General features: G+C 43.2%; 1 protein-coding gene across 4 annotated transcripts in view; it reads right to left on the reverse strand.

The window, feature by feature from the left end:
* The window catches only part of LOC121578276 (protein SHQ1 homolog), a 35,479-nt gene extending 20,476 nt beyond the window's left edge, over nucleotides 1–15,003 (reverse strand). Inside the window, exons 1-8 of one of the 4 annotated variants that reach the window (XM_041892527.2) lie at nucleotides 14,918–15,003; nucleotides 11,930–11,998; nucleotides 11,645–11,709; nucleotides 9,889–10,011; nucleotides 7,756–7,919; nucleotides 7,428–7,540; nucleotides 7,194–7,291; nucleotides 828–985 (exon numbers count right to left, since the gene is read on the reverse strand). In XM_041892527.2, the coding sequence (XP_041748461.1) occupies nucleotides 828–985; nucleotides 7,194–7,291; nucleotides 7,428–7,540; nucleotides 7,756–7,919; nucleotides 9,889–9,952 (597 nt within the window). In that variant the 5' untranslated portion in view covers nucleotides 9,953–10,011; nucleotides 11,645–11,709; nucleotides 11,930–11,998; nucleotides 14,918–15,003. Of the gene's footprint in view, nucleotides 1–827; nucleotides 986–7,193; nucleotides 7,292–7,427; nucleotides 7,541–7,755; nucleotides 7,920–9,888; nucleotides 10,012–11,644; nucleotides 11,710–11,929; nucleotides 12,119–14,917 lie in introns of all 4 variants that reach the window. The other 3 variants (XM_041892526.2, XM_041892524.2, XM_041892525.2) reach the window with 3 other exon arrangements.
* Nucleotides 15,004–17,098: the final 2,095 nt, after the last annotated feature.

Raw genomic sequence — 17,098 nt, forward strand, 5'->3', positions numbered from 1 at the left:
CTGATCAAACTAAACGAAATGCAGCTAGCTTGCAGTCTTTCCAGTTTGAAGTGATTGTTAGATGTGTAGTTGGCTAGCTCCTACACAGCTAGTGTCCTAGTGAGAGAGCAAATGTTCTATGCCAAGCGAAATCGCGCATCATTAGCTCATTGCTATGGATGAATCCAAATAAATGTCACTAGAAAACAGCTTAAACAAACGCAAATGCAGCTACTTTGCTGTTATTCTGGCAGCACTGTTTGACGTGACTGTGTTAGCCGTTGTTGGCTAGCTAGCAAGCAAGGGATAAGAACATTGCCAGCCATCATGGCAACGTAACATTTAGAACGAACGACTGGGTCGCGTCCATAGATATAGAACAAAAAGACTAAGACTGGGTCGCGTCTCTGGCAAACTAACCGATAGAATGAACGACCAGCCGGCTTGGGTAGCAACCCTAGATTTGAGTCGGGACTAGATCTCGTGGAAGGATGAAATAGTATGAATAAATTCATCAAAATAACATTTTTAATGAAAGCATGTCAATCATTATTTGAATGTCGGTAACCGGTTGTTAAAAGTGATTATGCCCTCGAAGGCAGTGTTCGGAGGATATATTGGCACGGTTTGCGAACAACACTCATACCAATACATCCTCCAAAACACAGGCTTCTCTGGTATTATCACTTAAACATCTACTTCCAACAGACAAGACAAGGTTAGTGACAGTAAGACAACATAAAACTCTCAAGATCCCTATAGGATCTTGGTGTAAGCCCATGGAGGATAGAGATTTGTCATTCAAGGCTAACTGCAATGTGACTATCTCTTGTCGGTCGCTGACTCACGTTGTGCTCTCCCGCTGTAGTGCGCACTTCGTAGCAGTATGCCAGGATGATGTCCACCAGGCTGAGCCACACCTGGAAACGAGACTTCTTGTCCAGGAAGTAGGAATGGTTGGTAAATTTCCTCAGCTGCTCCTTCTCATCATCAGTGAAGGACACTGCTGCAAAACAACAGTCCATACACATAGGCCTAATCATGCCTGCAAATGCATTCATTTCCAACAGTTCATGCACATATTCTACTATGAAGCAAAAGAGGGATCCATAATTTCTATTATGTTGCAGAGATAGCCCATGGCTTGAATTGTGCAAGGAAAGCACTAGGTTATCAGTTCATTTGGAAATAATAAATTCCCTGAGTTTCTTCCTCAGTTACTGATCAAGATACCCTTCGACCCAAATTAAATTTGTAAAGTTTTATTTGCAACTTTCAGTGCTGAAAACCAAGCTGAATGTCTGAAAGAACAGATTCAAAGTCAGCACTTTCTCTGCAGTTTATGGAACAGCTGAAAGCAATCCTTCCCTTTGCCTATTGAGGGGGGTGCAAGTGGGGACAGCCCCTATACTGAGCCCCTGAGTGTGTGGGCTTGACTGTGCGTGCACACACTACAGCAGCAGTTTCAAATGATCCTCTTGGCTGCACTGGGCTCTTGGCTCTGGTGGGAATTGGATTCCTGCTCCATTACGTCAGGGCTTAGATCCCTGCAGACGGTACCCCGATTCCCTTGCCAGTGCAGCTGCAGCAGCCCAGCCTGGCCAAGCAGAGCACACACCTCCCCCTCACCGCACCTCCCCGGGAGATCAACCAGGACGCTGGGGAGAAACTCAGCGCCCCACTGGCCCACATCCAGCTGCCCGAGTGTAGGAAACACACACATATCGGGATATTATTTTGACGATATATCATCTCGTTTTGACAATGTCGCAATATTATTTTTGCGCTAGTTGGCTGTACTTGCACAAAAACTCCAGTATTTTTCCATCATAGCTTGTTCTCCATTTTCTTTTTAAATAGGGAGCCAATTTGTTTCCAGCACATTTACTTCCATGACTGATCAAAACTTGTTTTCTCATGGCTCCCCCTTGTCTCTCTGCAGCAGACATACACTATTTATACAAAAGTATGTGGACACCCCTTCAAATTAGTGGATTCAGCAATTTCAGCAACACCTGTTGCTGACAGGTGTATAAAATCGAGCACACAGCCATGCAATCTCCAGAGACAAACATTGGCAGTAGAATGCCCTTACGTGGCACCGTCATAGGATGCCACCTTTCCAACAAGTCAGTTCGTCAAATTTCTGCCCTGCTAGAGCTGCCCCGGACAACTGTAACCTATTTTATTGTGAAGTGGAAACGTCTAGGAGCAAAAACGGCTCAGCCACAAAGTGGTAGGCAACACAAGTGCACAGAACGGGACTGCCAAGTGCTGAAGTGCGTAAAAATCATCTGTCCTCGGTTGCAACACTAACTACCGAGTTCCAAACTGCCTCTGGAAGAAACGTCAGCACAAGAACTGTTCGTCGGGAACTTCATGAAATGGGTTTCAATGGTCAAGCAGCTGCATACAAGCCTAACATCACCATGCGCAATGCTAAGCGTCGGCTGGAGTGGTGTAAAGCTCGCCGCCATTGGAATCTGGAGCAGTGATGAATCATGCTTCACCATCTGGCAGTCCGACGGACAAATCTAGGTTTGGCGGATGCCAGGAGAACGCTACCTGCCCTAATGCATACAGTAGTGCCAACTGTAAAGTTTGGTGGAGGAGGAATAATGGTCTGGGGCTGATTCATGGTTCGGGCTAGGCCCCTTAGTGCCAGTGAAGGGAAATCTTAACGCTACAGCATACAATGACATTCTAGATGATTCTGTGCTTTGTGGCAACAGTTTGGGGAAGGCCCTTTCCTGTTTCAGCATGAAAATGCCCCATGCACAAAGCAAGGTCCATACAGAAATGGTTTGTCGAGATCGGTGTGGAAGAACTTGACTGGCCTGCACAGAGCCCTATCCTCAACCCCATCGAACACCTTTGGGATGAATTGGAACACTGACTGCGAGCCAGGCCTAATCGCCCAACATCAGTGCCCGACCTCACTAATGCTCTTGTGGCTGAATGGAAGCAAGTCCCCGCAGCAATGTTCCAAGATCTGGTGGAAAGCCTTCCCAGAAGAGTGGAGGCTGTTATAGCAGCAAAGGGGGGACGAACTCCATATTAATGTCCATGATTTTGGAATGAGATGCTCGACGAGCGGGTGTCCACACACTTTTGGTCATGTAATGTATGGTGAGCATTATGTTTGGACCATTGAATCGCAATAAAATCACAGTAACGAATTGCAATACATATAGAATCGTGAGAATCGTAATACATGGCCTCCCGAGTGGCGCAGTGGTCTAAGGCACTGCATCTTAGTGCTAGCTGTGCCACTAGAGATCCTGGTTCGAGTCCAGGCTCTGTCGCAGCCGTCTGCGACCAGGAGAAAGGGATCAGGAAAAGGGATAGGCCTGCTGGCAAACAGGTTCCTTTGTCTCTTTATTAGAACAGCAGTCCAGCATTTATCAAGATGTTCTAAAAACTGTCATCATTCAGTGACATCTAGCCTACATTTTAGAGGGCATCAGTTACTATTAATCCTGTTTTTTTCCCCCACACGTAACTGATCTAAAGAGAGACATTTTAAACAGGATGAATGTGGGATTACTGCTGACCATTAAACTGTCAATCACAAGCTAACTAGGCCTACATAATGCAGCCGCAGAGCTCCATTCATCCAAGAGACAGCTATCTGTCCCATTAGATCTTTTAATCTTATCCAATCTAAATGGCACTCACTGATCTCAGCTTTGATCCTAGCCAATCGAGTGAAAGGGGGGGAGGAAGGGTGGGGTCAGATGAATGGAGATTAATTTGTGACCTAGTTCCTCCAGTCTTCTGAGCAGTCTGCCCCCGTAGCATGGCCCGATCTCCAGATGGTACCAGTGACATGGAGTAAATATACCTCCGCTAATCGTGCATCACTGAGAGGCTTCTGACGTATGACCTTGGTAGTTCAGAACAATGTGTGTGGGGCACATAGGGTCCGCAGAAACTTTAATACAGTTTACATCGATTGCCAAACATCAACGCTCAATATTAAACTGAAAGCGCAATTGTTTGAGATGTACATTTTCTGCAGTGAAAGAACCTGCGGGTCAATGCAATGAATCACAGACTGCCACTGGCATGTCAAACCAGCCATAAGAAGTGCTGCAGGTAGAGACAGGGCTGTCGTGTTGGATTAACACCACCCACTCAGTTCATGTGGACAGCTGTGGCCGGTCAGTGCTCTGGCCTCGACACGGGGGAGAGAGAGGGGGCACACAGGCCCAGGGTGGGGTTTCTACTTCATTAGCACTAGTGTCTACACCAATCTGTCAGCTGACATATACTGTATATCTCTGTCTTAGGGGAGGCGAGGGAGGGAAAAGAACTGAAGGAGGCCAAAATGTGAAAGCATAAGAATTGAGCTTCCCCACATTATAATATATATATATATATATATTTTTTTTTAAATCATAAGCATGCTATCAAGATTTTACTACGAACGGCTACATTTCCTGACCAATACATTTCTCGACAGGCAGGGGAAGGCTAACGCGCATCCAGCTGTCAGATAAGTCATTAAGTTTAATTTGGCCCATTTAACTGTGCCGGGGCTCCGGCAGAGTGCTCAAAATGCAGAATGAGAAGAGGGAGTCCACAGAGCTGCAGGAAAACTTAATGCTGGATTCCTCCTGCCTGCTGCTAATGGGTTGTGTATCAGTGCTGCGTAGCATTGACTGATGGCTGTTTGGCTGTGCGATCTCTCCTGTGCTAGGCAGAGACAGGAATCCTGGCACTCTCAACCCAGCACATCCTCCTGTGATAATGTTTAATCTAAATCCTTTCCTGAGCGTATAGTATGACATCCTGTACAGTCGTGGTCAAAAGTTTTGAGAATGACACAAATAATAATTTTCACAAAGTCTGCTGCCTCAGTTTTGATGATGGAAATTTGCATATACTCCAGAATGTCATGAAGAGTGATCAGATGAATTACAATCCAATGCAAAGTCCCTCTTTGCCATGAAAATGAACTTAATCCCCCAAAAACATTTCCACTGCATTTCAGCCCTGCCACAAAAGGACCAGCTGCCATCATGTCAGTGATTCTCTCGTTAACACAGGTGAGTGTTGACGAAGACAAGGCTGGAGATCACTCTGTCATGCTGATTGAGTTAGAATAACAGACTGGAAGCTTTAAAATGAGGGTGGTGCTTGACATCATTGTTCTTCCTCTGTTAACCATGGTTACCTGCAAGGAAACACATGCCGTCATCATTGCTTTGCACAAAAAGGGATTCACAGGCAAGGATATTGCTGCTAGTAAGATTGCACCTAAATCAACCATTTATTGGATCATCAAGAACTTCAAGGAGAGAGGTTGAATTGTTGTGAAGACGGCGTCAGGGCGCCCAAGAAAGTCAAGCAAGCGCCAGGACAATCTCCTAAAGTTGATTCAGCTGCGGGATCGGGGCACCACCAGTGCAGAGCTTGCTCAGGAATGGCAGCAGGCAGGTGTGAGTGCATCTGCACGCACAGTGAGGCAGACTTTTGGAGGATGGCCTGGTGTCAAGAAGGGCAGCAAAGAAGCCACTTCTCTCCAGGAAAAACATCAGGGACAGACTGATATTCTGCAAAAGGTACAGGGATTGGACTGCTGAGGACTGGGGAAAGTCATTCTCTCTGATGAATCCCCTTTCCGATTGTTTGGAGAAGACAAGGTGAGTGCTACCATCAGTCCTGTGTCATGCCAACAGTAAAGCATCCTGAGACCATTCATGTATGGGGTTGCTTCTCAGCCAAGGGAGTGGGCTCACTCACAATTTTGCCTAAGAACACAGCCATGAAAAAAGAATGGTACCAACACATCCTCCGAGAGCAACTTCTCCCAACCATCCAACAGTTTGGTGCCGACCAATGCCTTTTCCAGCATGATGGAGCACCTTGCCATAAGGCAAAAGTGATAACTAAGTGGCTCGGTGAACAAAACATCTGAATTTTGGGTCCATGAGCAGGAAACTCCCCAGACCTTAATCCCATTGAGAACTTGTGGTCGATCTTCAAGAGGTAGGTGGACAAACAAAAACACACAAATTCTGACAAACTCCAAGCATTGATTATGCAAGAATGGGCTGCCATCAGTCAGGATGTGGCCTAGAAGTTAATTGACAGCATGCCAGGGCGGATTGCAGAGGTCTTGAAAAAGAAGGGTCAACACTGCAAATATTGACTCTTTGCATAAACTTAATGTGATTGTCAATAAAAGCCTTTGACACTTATGGAATGCTTGTAATTGTAATTCAGTATACCATAGTAACATCTGACAAAAATATCTCATAATACTGAAGCAGCAAACTTTGTGAAGACCAATACTTGTGTCATTCTCAAAACTTTTGACCACGACTGTACTAACATAAACTGTGGCTACGAGCCATGTGTTCGTTGAGGCTGTGGGAGCAGAGGAATTAGCAGGCTGTTAGGAGATCTGGATGGCACAATAAGCCCTTATCACTCTCATCTGAGTGAGAAGAGAAAACAAACCTGTGGGGCCCAGCCTGCCAGCCGTGGATCACACCTTTTAAATGACTCATTGATTTCTTATGTCATGGACTGCCAGAGATAAATAAGAGAAATAGGATTTGTGGGAGAGTGAGGTAATGACGATACAAGTCTGGATATGGGGGATGGCTAGGGACATTTTGTTAAATTCTGCATTTTAAGGAAAGCCCTAAGAGCTGATAACTGAAATGATGATCTAGAATATGGTCTATAAACAAAGGCAACCAAATGAACCAATACCACAGGGATGCATTTCCAAATGACCATTAGAGAACTAACACTGTAGTCTTAATGTCAAACTCATCAATTCATCAATCCAGTGAATGTTAAACTAACTTCACGCCACAACCTCACAACTGACAGTACCCAACAAAACAGTTGAACAATACTGGATATAAAATGTTTAAAACAGTAATTATTTATACATTAACACAAATGTATACTTCTGTCTTTCTGGGATCACTAGTTTGACACCAAAGTTAAGTTCCTTTTTCATTGTCTGCATTTATATACCACCTGCTGGTGGAAATATCTTACTGCTCTTTGTGTGAACTGAGCTAAAACTATAGGTTATATTCTACTCTGTAATACAATGCTACTAAATGAATTACAGCATCATTTAACAGATATAAGAGCAACTTAATGTCAAGCTTTAGCACATGAAATGAGGATGAACTATCCTTTCATGTGTGGTAGTGGTGGGATAGATAGGGAGGACTCCAGCTCACCTGCCTCTCCCTGCCGGATGGAGTCTGGGCTCAGATCAGACCACCAAGGGCAGAACTTCAGCAGACCCTGGATCTCCTGGTCTTCAAACAGGTCAGCACTACAGACACAAACAGGTCAGTGTCATAACAATGAAAGTGATAGAATACAATGTAATTAATCAGTGATATCATCTGTGCATTTGTTAATGATGTACAATGATTCAATTAGGGGGTACTATTCTTTGGATGACTCACAGGTAATGGTCAGGGCAGAATATGGACGTCTCAGCGTCTAGCCGTTCCCGTCTCCTTTCTGACACTGTGGTTCCATCTGGGTTTCGGACGTCGATGACATCACTCAGCTCCTCCTGATTGGACAATCCTCCATTAAACCGACACATGCTGTACATGATGCTATGTTTTCCTGATCAGGTCATAAGGTCAGGTAGAACTCCTGGCCGTACTTATGTGAACTATACCAATCGCATTATAAACCTAGCAATGCTTTCAAAGGATACCATTCCACTACTAGTCATTGTCTTCAAGAAGCACAGAGTACTGCCAAGCCAATGAATGACCTTACCTGCAGTCTAGTGAACACTCCGGACCTCTGATTCCCAAAGCCATACTTCTGCAGTTCCTTCAGCTGCTCCTCTGAGGTTTCCATGTACACCTCCTGCTCAACCTGCCAGTCAAACTCCTCTTCATCATCCTCTTCCTCACCGTCCATAATACCACCGCACGCCTCTGTAATGTAAAGCATCAATGTCTTAATGAGAAACAAAACCATTAAGCCAAATCGTATTACAACATCACCAATGACAAAATCCAGTGGGTTTTTCTGTTCTAAGTCCTTACTCCAGCAGTTTCATTGGGAGATATTGATTTTAGCTTAACATAAACATCAATATGGATTCCAGCAACATACTGGACTCTGGAGAAGTGGAAACGCCTTCGCTGGAGTGATGAATCACGCTTCAGCATCTGGCAGTCCGACGGACGAATCTGGGTTTGGCGGATGCCAGGAGAACGCTACCTGCCCCAATGCATAGTGCCAACTGTAAAGTTTGGTGGAGGAGGAATAATGGTCTGGGGCTGTTTTTCATGGTTCAGGCTAGGCCCCTTAGTTCCCAGTGAAGGGCAATCTTAACGCTACAGCAGACATTCTAGATGATTCTTTGCTTCCGACTTTGTGGCAACAGTTTGGGGAAGGCCCTTCCCTGTTTCAGCATGACAATGTCCCTGTGCACAAGGTCCATACAGAAATGGTTTGTCGAAATCGGTCTGAAAGAACTTGACTGGCCTGCGTAGAGCCCTGACCTCAAACCTGTCGAACACCTTTGGGATGATTTGGAATGCCAACTGCGAGCCAGGCCTAATCGCCCAACAACAGTGCCTGACCTCACTAATGCTCTTCTGGTTGAATGGAAGCAAGTCCCTGCAGCAATGTTCCAACATCTAGTGGAAAGCCTTCCCAGAAGAGTGGAGGCTGTTATAGCAGAAAAGGGGGTGACCAACTCCATATTAATGCCCATGATTTAGGAATTAATTGTTTGACGAGCAGGTGTCCACATACTTTTGGTCACACGTGTACCACGTGTGTTATTTCATAGTTTTGATGTCTTCACTATTATTCTACAATGTAGAAAATAGTAAAAATAAAGAAAAACCCTTGAATGAGTATGTGTGTCCAAACTTTTGACTGGTACTCATACTCATTCAAGGGTTTTTCTTTATTTTTACTATTTTCTACATTGTAGAATAATAGTGAAGACATCAAAACTATGAAATAACACATTTGGGATCATGTAGTAACTAAAAAAAGTGTTAAACAAATCAAAATATATTTTATATTTGAGATTCTTCAAATAGCCACCCTTTGCCTTGATGACAGCTTTGCACACTCTTGGCATTCTCTCAACCAGCTTCACCTGGAATGCTTTTCCAACAGTCTTGAAGGAGTTCCCACATATGCTGAGCACTTGTGGGCTGCTTTTCCTTCACTCTGCCATCCATCTCAATTTGGTTGAGGTCGGGGGATTGTGGAGGCCAGGTCATCTGATGCAGCACTCCATCACTCTCCTTCTTGATAAAATAGCCCTTAAACAGCCTGGAGGTGTGTTATTTTCTATTGAAAAACAAATGATAGTCCCACTAACCCCAAACCAGATGGGATGGCGTATCACTGTAGAATGCTGTGGTAGCCATGCTGGCTAAGTGTGCCTTGAATTCTAAATAAATCACAGTGTCACAGCAAAGCACCCCCACACCATAACACCTCCTCCTCCATGCTTTACGGTGGGAAATACACATGCGGATATCATCCGTTCACCCACACCACATCTCACAAAGACACGGCAGTTGGAACCAAAAATCTCCAATTTGGACTCCAGACCAAAGGACAAATTCTGCACACCAGGTGACTACCTCATGAAGCTGGTTGAGAGAATGGAGAAAATAGTAAAAATAAAGAAAAACCCTTGAATGAGTAAGTCTGTCCTAACTTTTGACTGGTACGGTATATATATATATTTTTTTCCCCCTACTAGCATTGACTTTGTTGATATCTCCTTTGAGGGAAAATGTACTTGCTACGACTGTGATATGTGGCTGTCTCACCTAGCTATCTTAAGATGAATGCACTAATTGCAAGTCGCTTTGGATAAGAGCGTCTGCTAAATGACTAAAATGTAAATGTTATGACACTTCAACATACCCATGTCTTCCACCAGAGGCTTGGCTGAGCGGGAGCCTTTGGGAGCCAGGAGACTAGTCAGCATCTGGAGCCCTTCAAAGTGCTCCCCTGCTGTCTCCTTGGGGACGCGCAGGGAAAAAAGACCTGGGACACACAGAGAACATCAGGGAGCAGGTGAAACAATTGGCAGCACTGCAGCAGAGATCTTCGGTTTGAGAAATGCAACAACTGAATGTGTAGCTGTACAAGGTGTAGAGACGTAGACAATGTGGAAGCAAATCGGATAGCATTGTCTGCCTGTAAACAGTCCTGAAGCATTTTTCATCAATTAGATTTGGCTCTTTACATGTAGTACAATAAATGTTCATGATAAATCCATGACTGAATCTCTGCAGACGCGTATTCAGTCAAAAGCAGAGGTTTACTTCTCTCAAAACAGCAATTACAAGAGAAGGACTACACAGTCTATAAAATATATGACCATTCCACCTCTAGCCAAGGAGATAATTTCCTAGTCTTAATCCCTTTTAAAAACCTCATAAATCTTTCAACACTTTGTTGGAGTATTTACCTTAAAAATGCTTTATGCTAGTCGGCTAATTGCCTTGGCTATGGGCCTCTTTAGAGGAGGCTGCCTTGAAGAGTCCAAAGGCAGTGGGGCTGGGTGATATATTGTGAATACCAGTATATGGAGTTTTACAATACTGTCTATAACGATATGTTGACACAGTGCTGGATAAATATAAAAAGTTTTCCAAATTTGACTACTTGAATGGGTATCAAATAAATCAGAATGGAGAAAGCCCATACAATTAATTTGTTGCCATTCAAGGGTCATGCACTACTAATAAAGCATATTTATAATTTGTATTATTCAGAACCATCAAATAACGTCAAATACATACATTTGACTATTTCGCCCAGCCCTAAAAAGATGTATCGTAATGATTTCTAATTGCGAGTATAAACCGGGACTCCCATTAGAGAAGCTATATTAGCAGCAGTTAGTGGCTTATTTAGACACAGTGTGTCAAACAGGGCATCGCTGATTGAGGGCCAATGTTGTGTCAGCGAGCATAAGGCTAACGCTTCACCAACCCAACATAATCAAAAGAGATAATTGGAAATGAAATTGATTTAAAAATTGATCTGAGTATTCCACTCCTAACTGAAAAAATGGATTCTAAGCAAAGTAGCCTCATGAGAATGAGTTGGTAAATAGAATAAATACATGAATAAAACAAAAAGGCCAAGTGTCACTAGAAATGCGCAGAAATAAGCTGCAGGAGGCATTTGTTACATCACAGACAGGTCAAATGGCCCTTCATATCTAATAGCATAACCAGTAATGAAGTCTGTGTGGCTGTCTCTGTAGTGAGTGGTAAAGAGACACCAGGGATCAATCCCACTGACTCTGCTATCAGCCCCATCACTCAGGGTCCTGCTAGAGTGGCTCTGACTAGCTGTAGTGCTAACTACACACTGTGGAGTCTAGTGAGAACATCCTTCTAACCACCAGTAATGCTGATTTGATTACTGGGAGCTCAAGAGGACACACGCACTGACAACGATAGGGTGACATTGTGTTTCAATGAAAGGGTCAATAATGCACTATCAACGATGCATTAGGTGGTCTGTTTTCATCAGAATATGAAAGCCTGCATTTTCTTTCAACCACACGCATCCATTCCAAAATGCAAAGAGCCAACAGCAAAACTACTAATGAATGATTCCTTATCAATAAAAACATGAACAAAGTGTAAAAACCAAACATTACCTTTATCAATGTCGAAGGAGGCCTTTTCCCTCCCATCCTCCACTAGTTTTCCAGGTAAATTCAGTCTTGATAAGAGATTCAAAATGTGTTAGAACTAAACATGAAGGTGGCCTATCAGCATTTTGACACAATTACAGCATATCATGGTGCAACTGTGTGCATTTAATTACTACAAATGTATATACCTTTCAAAATGTATATAAAAACAAGATTTTCAAAGAAAACATGAATATAGTGACTTCAATAATGGCAGCATAGAAATGTGACTGATGGTCAGTCACTCACCTGAGGAAGTAAGGCTTGGCATAGAATTTGAAATCATCTCCATCGATGTAGAGATCAAACTCTGATGTTCTAGTGTAGGGCACACGGATGGTCAGGATTAGGAAAACTGGGTCCTGGCTCAACTCAAACGCTGGAGTTATCATGATGAACAGAACACCGCAGGTATGGATCTACAGGGGTCTGTGAGAGCTGTGGAATTAGTGGGGGAGTTTGATTTGCACACAAGATATTATACACATTTTATAATGCTTAGCAGTATCTTAGCATTAATGCTTAGCAGTATCTTAGCAGTAGCACTGCTTGACATCAAACTAATCTTCTCCTGAGCCCACTTATTTCTTCTTCAATCGTGGAATTGGGAACTCACAGTGTTGATACTTTTGTACCAGCCGCCACTAACACATCTGATCATCCAACTAATCAACTATCATGAACCTAGATTGATTAAATCAGGGTTGTGTTCAGTACGACAGAACAGTATGCAACCATGAATTAAACGGAAACTGTACTGTACTGAACGACCAGTTGAAAAACGTTGATTATGGTGGCCCAGAGTGTCATTATTACCGTATGGTGTGCTGCACGAGTTTGGTCACACCCATATTGATCAGGCCACACCTCGACACACCCACCAAATGGGAGCAAACGTACCTCAAAGGCTGTTGAAGAACAGTGTTGAGGAAACGTGTCATTCAGTGCAAACCGTCACACAATGTAGCAAACGTTGAGGCGAACTGAACGCACCCCATGTGTCTGTGTGATGTGCCTGTCAGTTATCTTCAAGTAACTGACTCGGACATTTCCCTATATTTCTCCCCCACATTAACTCGGTTTCTACTAAATGTGTTGCTTACCTAACTATGCTATCGCTAGTCCCATCCAACATTGTGCATCGCTACATGTAAAAGAAAACACGCCAGTCTGGTTACCATTATCATTTATTTATTTTGTTTGTTTTAATGCTGCGTTCATTACATCTCGTAAATACCAGAATAAGACTGGGAAAAATCCACTTGAACGCCCCTCCAACTGGTAATTACTAGTGGGAAGCTCGTCTATTATCTCTGAGCTATGAGTTCTCCCACATGCTGAACTCTGACGTCACATACTAAGGAAATTACCTCAATAACAGCATTTTTTTTTTTTTTTACCTATTAATATGGTTTATGAACACTAGAATTTGTTTACCAGCATGATAGCCCTACTTTTTTTGGCATTAGCCAATCAGCGTTCTCAACGTATTCAAAGCATGTGAATGCACACAACTAATTGAACCCAGTTTACAAAAAGGATTTTCAGAGTTTCCCACATGTTATGAACGCATCATAATGCCAATCTGTACTCACCACCGCACCATAAAGTTCACGGCTTTAGCCACAGCTTGCGCGCCTAACAGTGTTAGATTTCTGCATCTTAGGCGGTGTTTTCATTGTTTATTGTAAACATTCACATTTATGTAAATTATGTCTTACATGTGAAATGTTAATTAGTGTTATTTCTAATTAATAATTTACTGAGTGGTTTATGCCAGGTTAGGCCGGGCAGGTCCTCATTCTAGGTCCAGGGGAAATAGCTGCTTGTCAAAGTAACGTGAGTTAATAGCTCTGCCAGTTTATTCTATTGGCACTCTGGTTACACAGGCAGCCCAATTCACATTTCTTCCCCCACTAATTGGTCTTGACCAATCAGATCAGCTCTTTTGCCAATAATTGGGCAAAAGATCAGAATGGGGCTGCTGCCTGTGTAAACGCAGCTTCTGTAATGTAACTTGCATTATTATGCCTTTTGTACTCAAGTCCAGTTATTGCCATTTTGGCCAAATAAATGATTTTGCAATCAAGTTTGTCAACTATTATCATCATCATCATCTGTATATTTAGGAAATAACCTCTGAATCCAATCTTCTTCATCACCTACACTAGTATACCTATTTGGACCTGATCTACTGACTTGTCTCAACTGCTGCTGCAGAACCTCCTAAATAGGCTGCCGGGTCTTCTTTAACAGAGTACTGGGCTGGAACAAAAACATGCGCTCCATGCCGGAGTCCACGTTTGAAAGGTGGCCCACAAAATTGTCAAAGACTCCAGCCACCCTAGTCATAGGCTGTTCTCTCTGCTACTGCACGGCAAGCGGTACCGGAGTGCCAAGTCTAGGTCCAAAAGACTTCTCAACAGCTTCTACCCCCAAGCCATAAGACTCCTGAACAGCTAATCATGGCTACCCAGACTATTTGCACCCCATCTTTTTACGCTGCTGCTACTCCGTTAATTATTTATGCATAGTCACTTTAACTCTACCCACATGTACATATTACTTCAACTACCTCAACTAGCCGGTGCCCCTCACATTGACTCTGCACCTGTACCCCCCTGTATATATAGCCTCCCTACTGTTATTTTACTTCTGCTCTTTTTTTTCAACACTTTGTTGTTGTTTTATTTTACTTTTTTTATTAAAAATAAATGCACTGTTGGTTAAGGGCTGTAAGTAAGCATTTCACTGTAATGTCTGTACCTGTTGTATTCGGCGCATGTGGCCAATACAATTTGATTGGATTTGATTTTAAACTCCACCTTGTGGTTGGTTTTGTAGCTAAGTGTGCAGTGTTGTTTACCCTCCACGTGCCACTGACACACTGTCAGAAGCATAGCGTTACAGAGATCACGTTGAACTGTTACAGTAACACCCAGTTAAACGTTTAAAATACATTTCAAATGAATGGTCAAAGACTGCTTTGAATAGTGTAGCGGTAAGATTGTAAGTGTGTTTGAAACTGAGTAGCTTAGCTAGCTAGCTAGCTACGTTTATTCAATATGCTGTTATAAATTAGCTAGCTAGCTAACGGCAGACCAATTTAATGTCTGGCCAGATAAGATGTTAGCCTGTAGCTTTCTACAGTACTGAAACGATAGCGATGTAGGCTGTTTACATGCATTAACAATTTACAGTCAATGAAATCAAATATTTAAAATAACACGAAATTACCTTATGAACTAGTCTCATTAGAAATCATCATGGCAAACTTGGGTGAAGTGAACAGCTCCACGCACTTAAGCTTGGCGTCATCAGCGTCTCATCAGCAACACTAAAAAAGTACTTCCGGGTCACGGAATTTCGAAAACGTTCTAAATAAAAGTCCCCACGTAATAGTAGAAAAATGTCAAAACGTATTTATTCATGATATATGAAAAATAATTGTCTAAACAGTAACAATTATTAACATTTGTTCATATTCCATTGGCGACCACAATATGAATCACTGTATATGAATACATATTGGCTTATAGAGCAAAAACTATTCTGGGTGCTGCAGTAAAAGTATTGTATATGGTGTCAATTCATATGATACTGAAGTCTAAATGCCCAGCAGCACTTTCTACTCCATCCACTCCATTGGTCCCAATGCAATACATTAAATTCCTATAAATTACATATTGTCTTATAGAGAGAAAACTATTCTAGGTGCCGAAGTAAACTGTATGTATGCCAATGTATGTGCTGCCCTTCATTCCTGATTCTCTGCCTGGTGCGCAATATCAAGTGGGCCTATATTTCGTGTGGTCTCAATCAAATGATCCGTAGCTTATACTAAACTATAGGCTATACGAAGTGCATGCTCAGAGAAGCACAGGGCAAAGTTATATTTCTAAGAAAATGTACTTCCTTCCCGGGTTTCTGGGCTGCTAGCTCTGACTTTTCTACTTTATTGAGGAAAAGTGTATTTACTATGCCTGTGATATGTGGTTGTCCCACCTACAGTGGGGAGAACAAGTATTTGATACACTGCCAATTTTGCAGGTTTTCCTACTTACAAAGCATGTAGAGGTCTGTAATTTTTATCATAGGTACACTTCAACTGTGAGAGACGGAATCTAAAACAAAAATCCAGAAAATCACATTGTATGATTTTTAAGTAATTAATTTGCATTTTATTGCATGACATAAGTATTTGATACATCAGAAAAGCAGAACTTAATATTTGGTACAGAAACCTTTGTTTGCAATTACAGAGATCATACGTTTCCTGTAGGTCTTGACCAGGTTTGCACACACTGCAGCAGGGATTTTGGCCCACTCCTCCATACAGACCTTCTCCAGATCCTTCAGGTTTCGGGACTGTCGCTGGGCAATACGGACTTTCAGCTCCCTCCAAAGATTTTCTATTGGGTTCAGGTCTGGAGACTGGCTAGGCCACTCCAGGACCTTGAGATGCTTCTTACGGAGCCACTCCTTAGTGGCCCTGGCTGTGTGTTTTGGGTCGTTGTCATGCTGGAAGATCCAGCCACGACCCATCTTCAATGCTCTTACTGAGGGAAGGAGGTTGTTGGCCAAGATCTCGCGATACGTGGCCCCATCCATCCTCCCCTCAATACGGCGCAGTCGTCCTGTCCCCTTTGCAGAAAAGCATCCCCAAAGAATGATGTTTCCACCTCCATGCTTCACGGTTGGGATGGTGTTCTTGAGGTTGTACTCATCCTTCTTCTTCCTCCAAACACGGCGAGTGGAGTTTAGACCAAAAAGCTCTATTTTTGTCTCATCAGACCACATGACCTTCTCCCATTCCTCCTCTGGATCATCCAGATGGTCATTGGCAAACTTCAGACGGGCCTGGACATGCGCTGGCTTGAGCAGGGGGACCTTGCGTGCGCTGCAGGATTTTAATCCATGACGGCGTAGTGTGTTACTAATGGTTTTCTTTGAGACTGTGGTTCCAGCTCTCTTCAGGTCATTGACCAGGTCCTGCCGTGTAGTTCTGGGCTGATCCCTCACCTTCCTCATGATCATTGATGCCCCACGAGGTGAGATCTTGCATGGAGCCCCAGACCGAGGGTGATTGACCGTCATCTTGAACTTCTTCCATTTTCTAATAATTGCGCCAACAGTTGTTGCCTTCTCACCAAGCTGCTTGCCTATTGTCCTGTAGCCCATCCCAGCCTTGTGCAGGTCTACAATTTTATCCCTGATGTCCTTACACAGCTCTCTGGTCTTGGCCATTGTGGAGAGGTTGGAGTCTGTTTGATTGAGTGTGTGGACAGGTGTCTTTTATACAGGTAACGAGTTCAAACAGGTGCAGTTAATACAGGTAATGAGTGGAGAACAGGAGGACTTCTTAATGAAAAACTAACAGGTCTGTGAGAGCCGGAATTCTTACTGGTTGGTAGGTGA

Source organism: Coregonus clupeaformis, chromosome 12 (assembly GCF_020615455.1).
Source record: "Coregonus clupeaformis isolate EN_2021a chromosome 12, ASM2061545v1, whole genome shotgun sequence".
Taxonomy (NCBI): domain Eukaryota; kingdom Metazoa; phylum Chordata; class Actinopteri; order Salmoniformes; family Salmonidae; genus Coregonus; species Coregonus clupeaformis.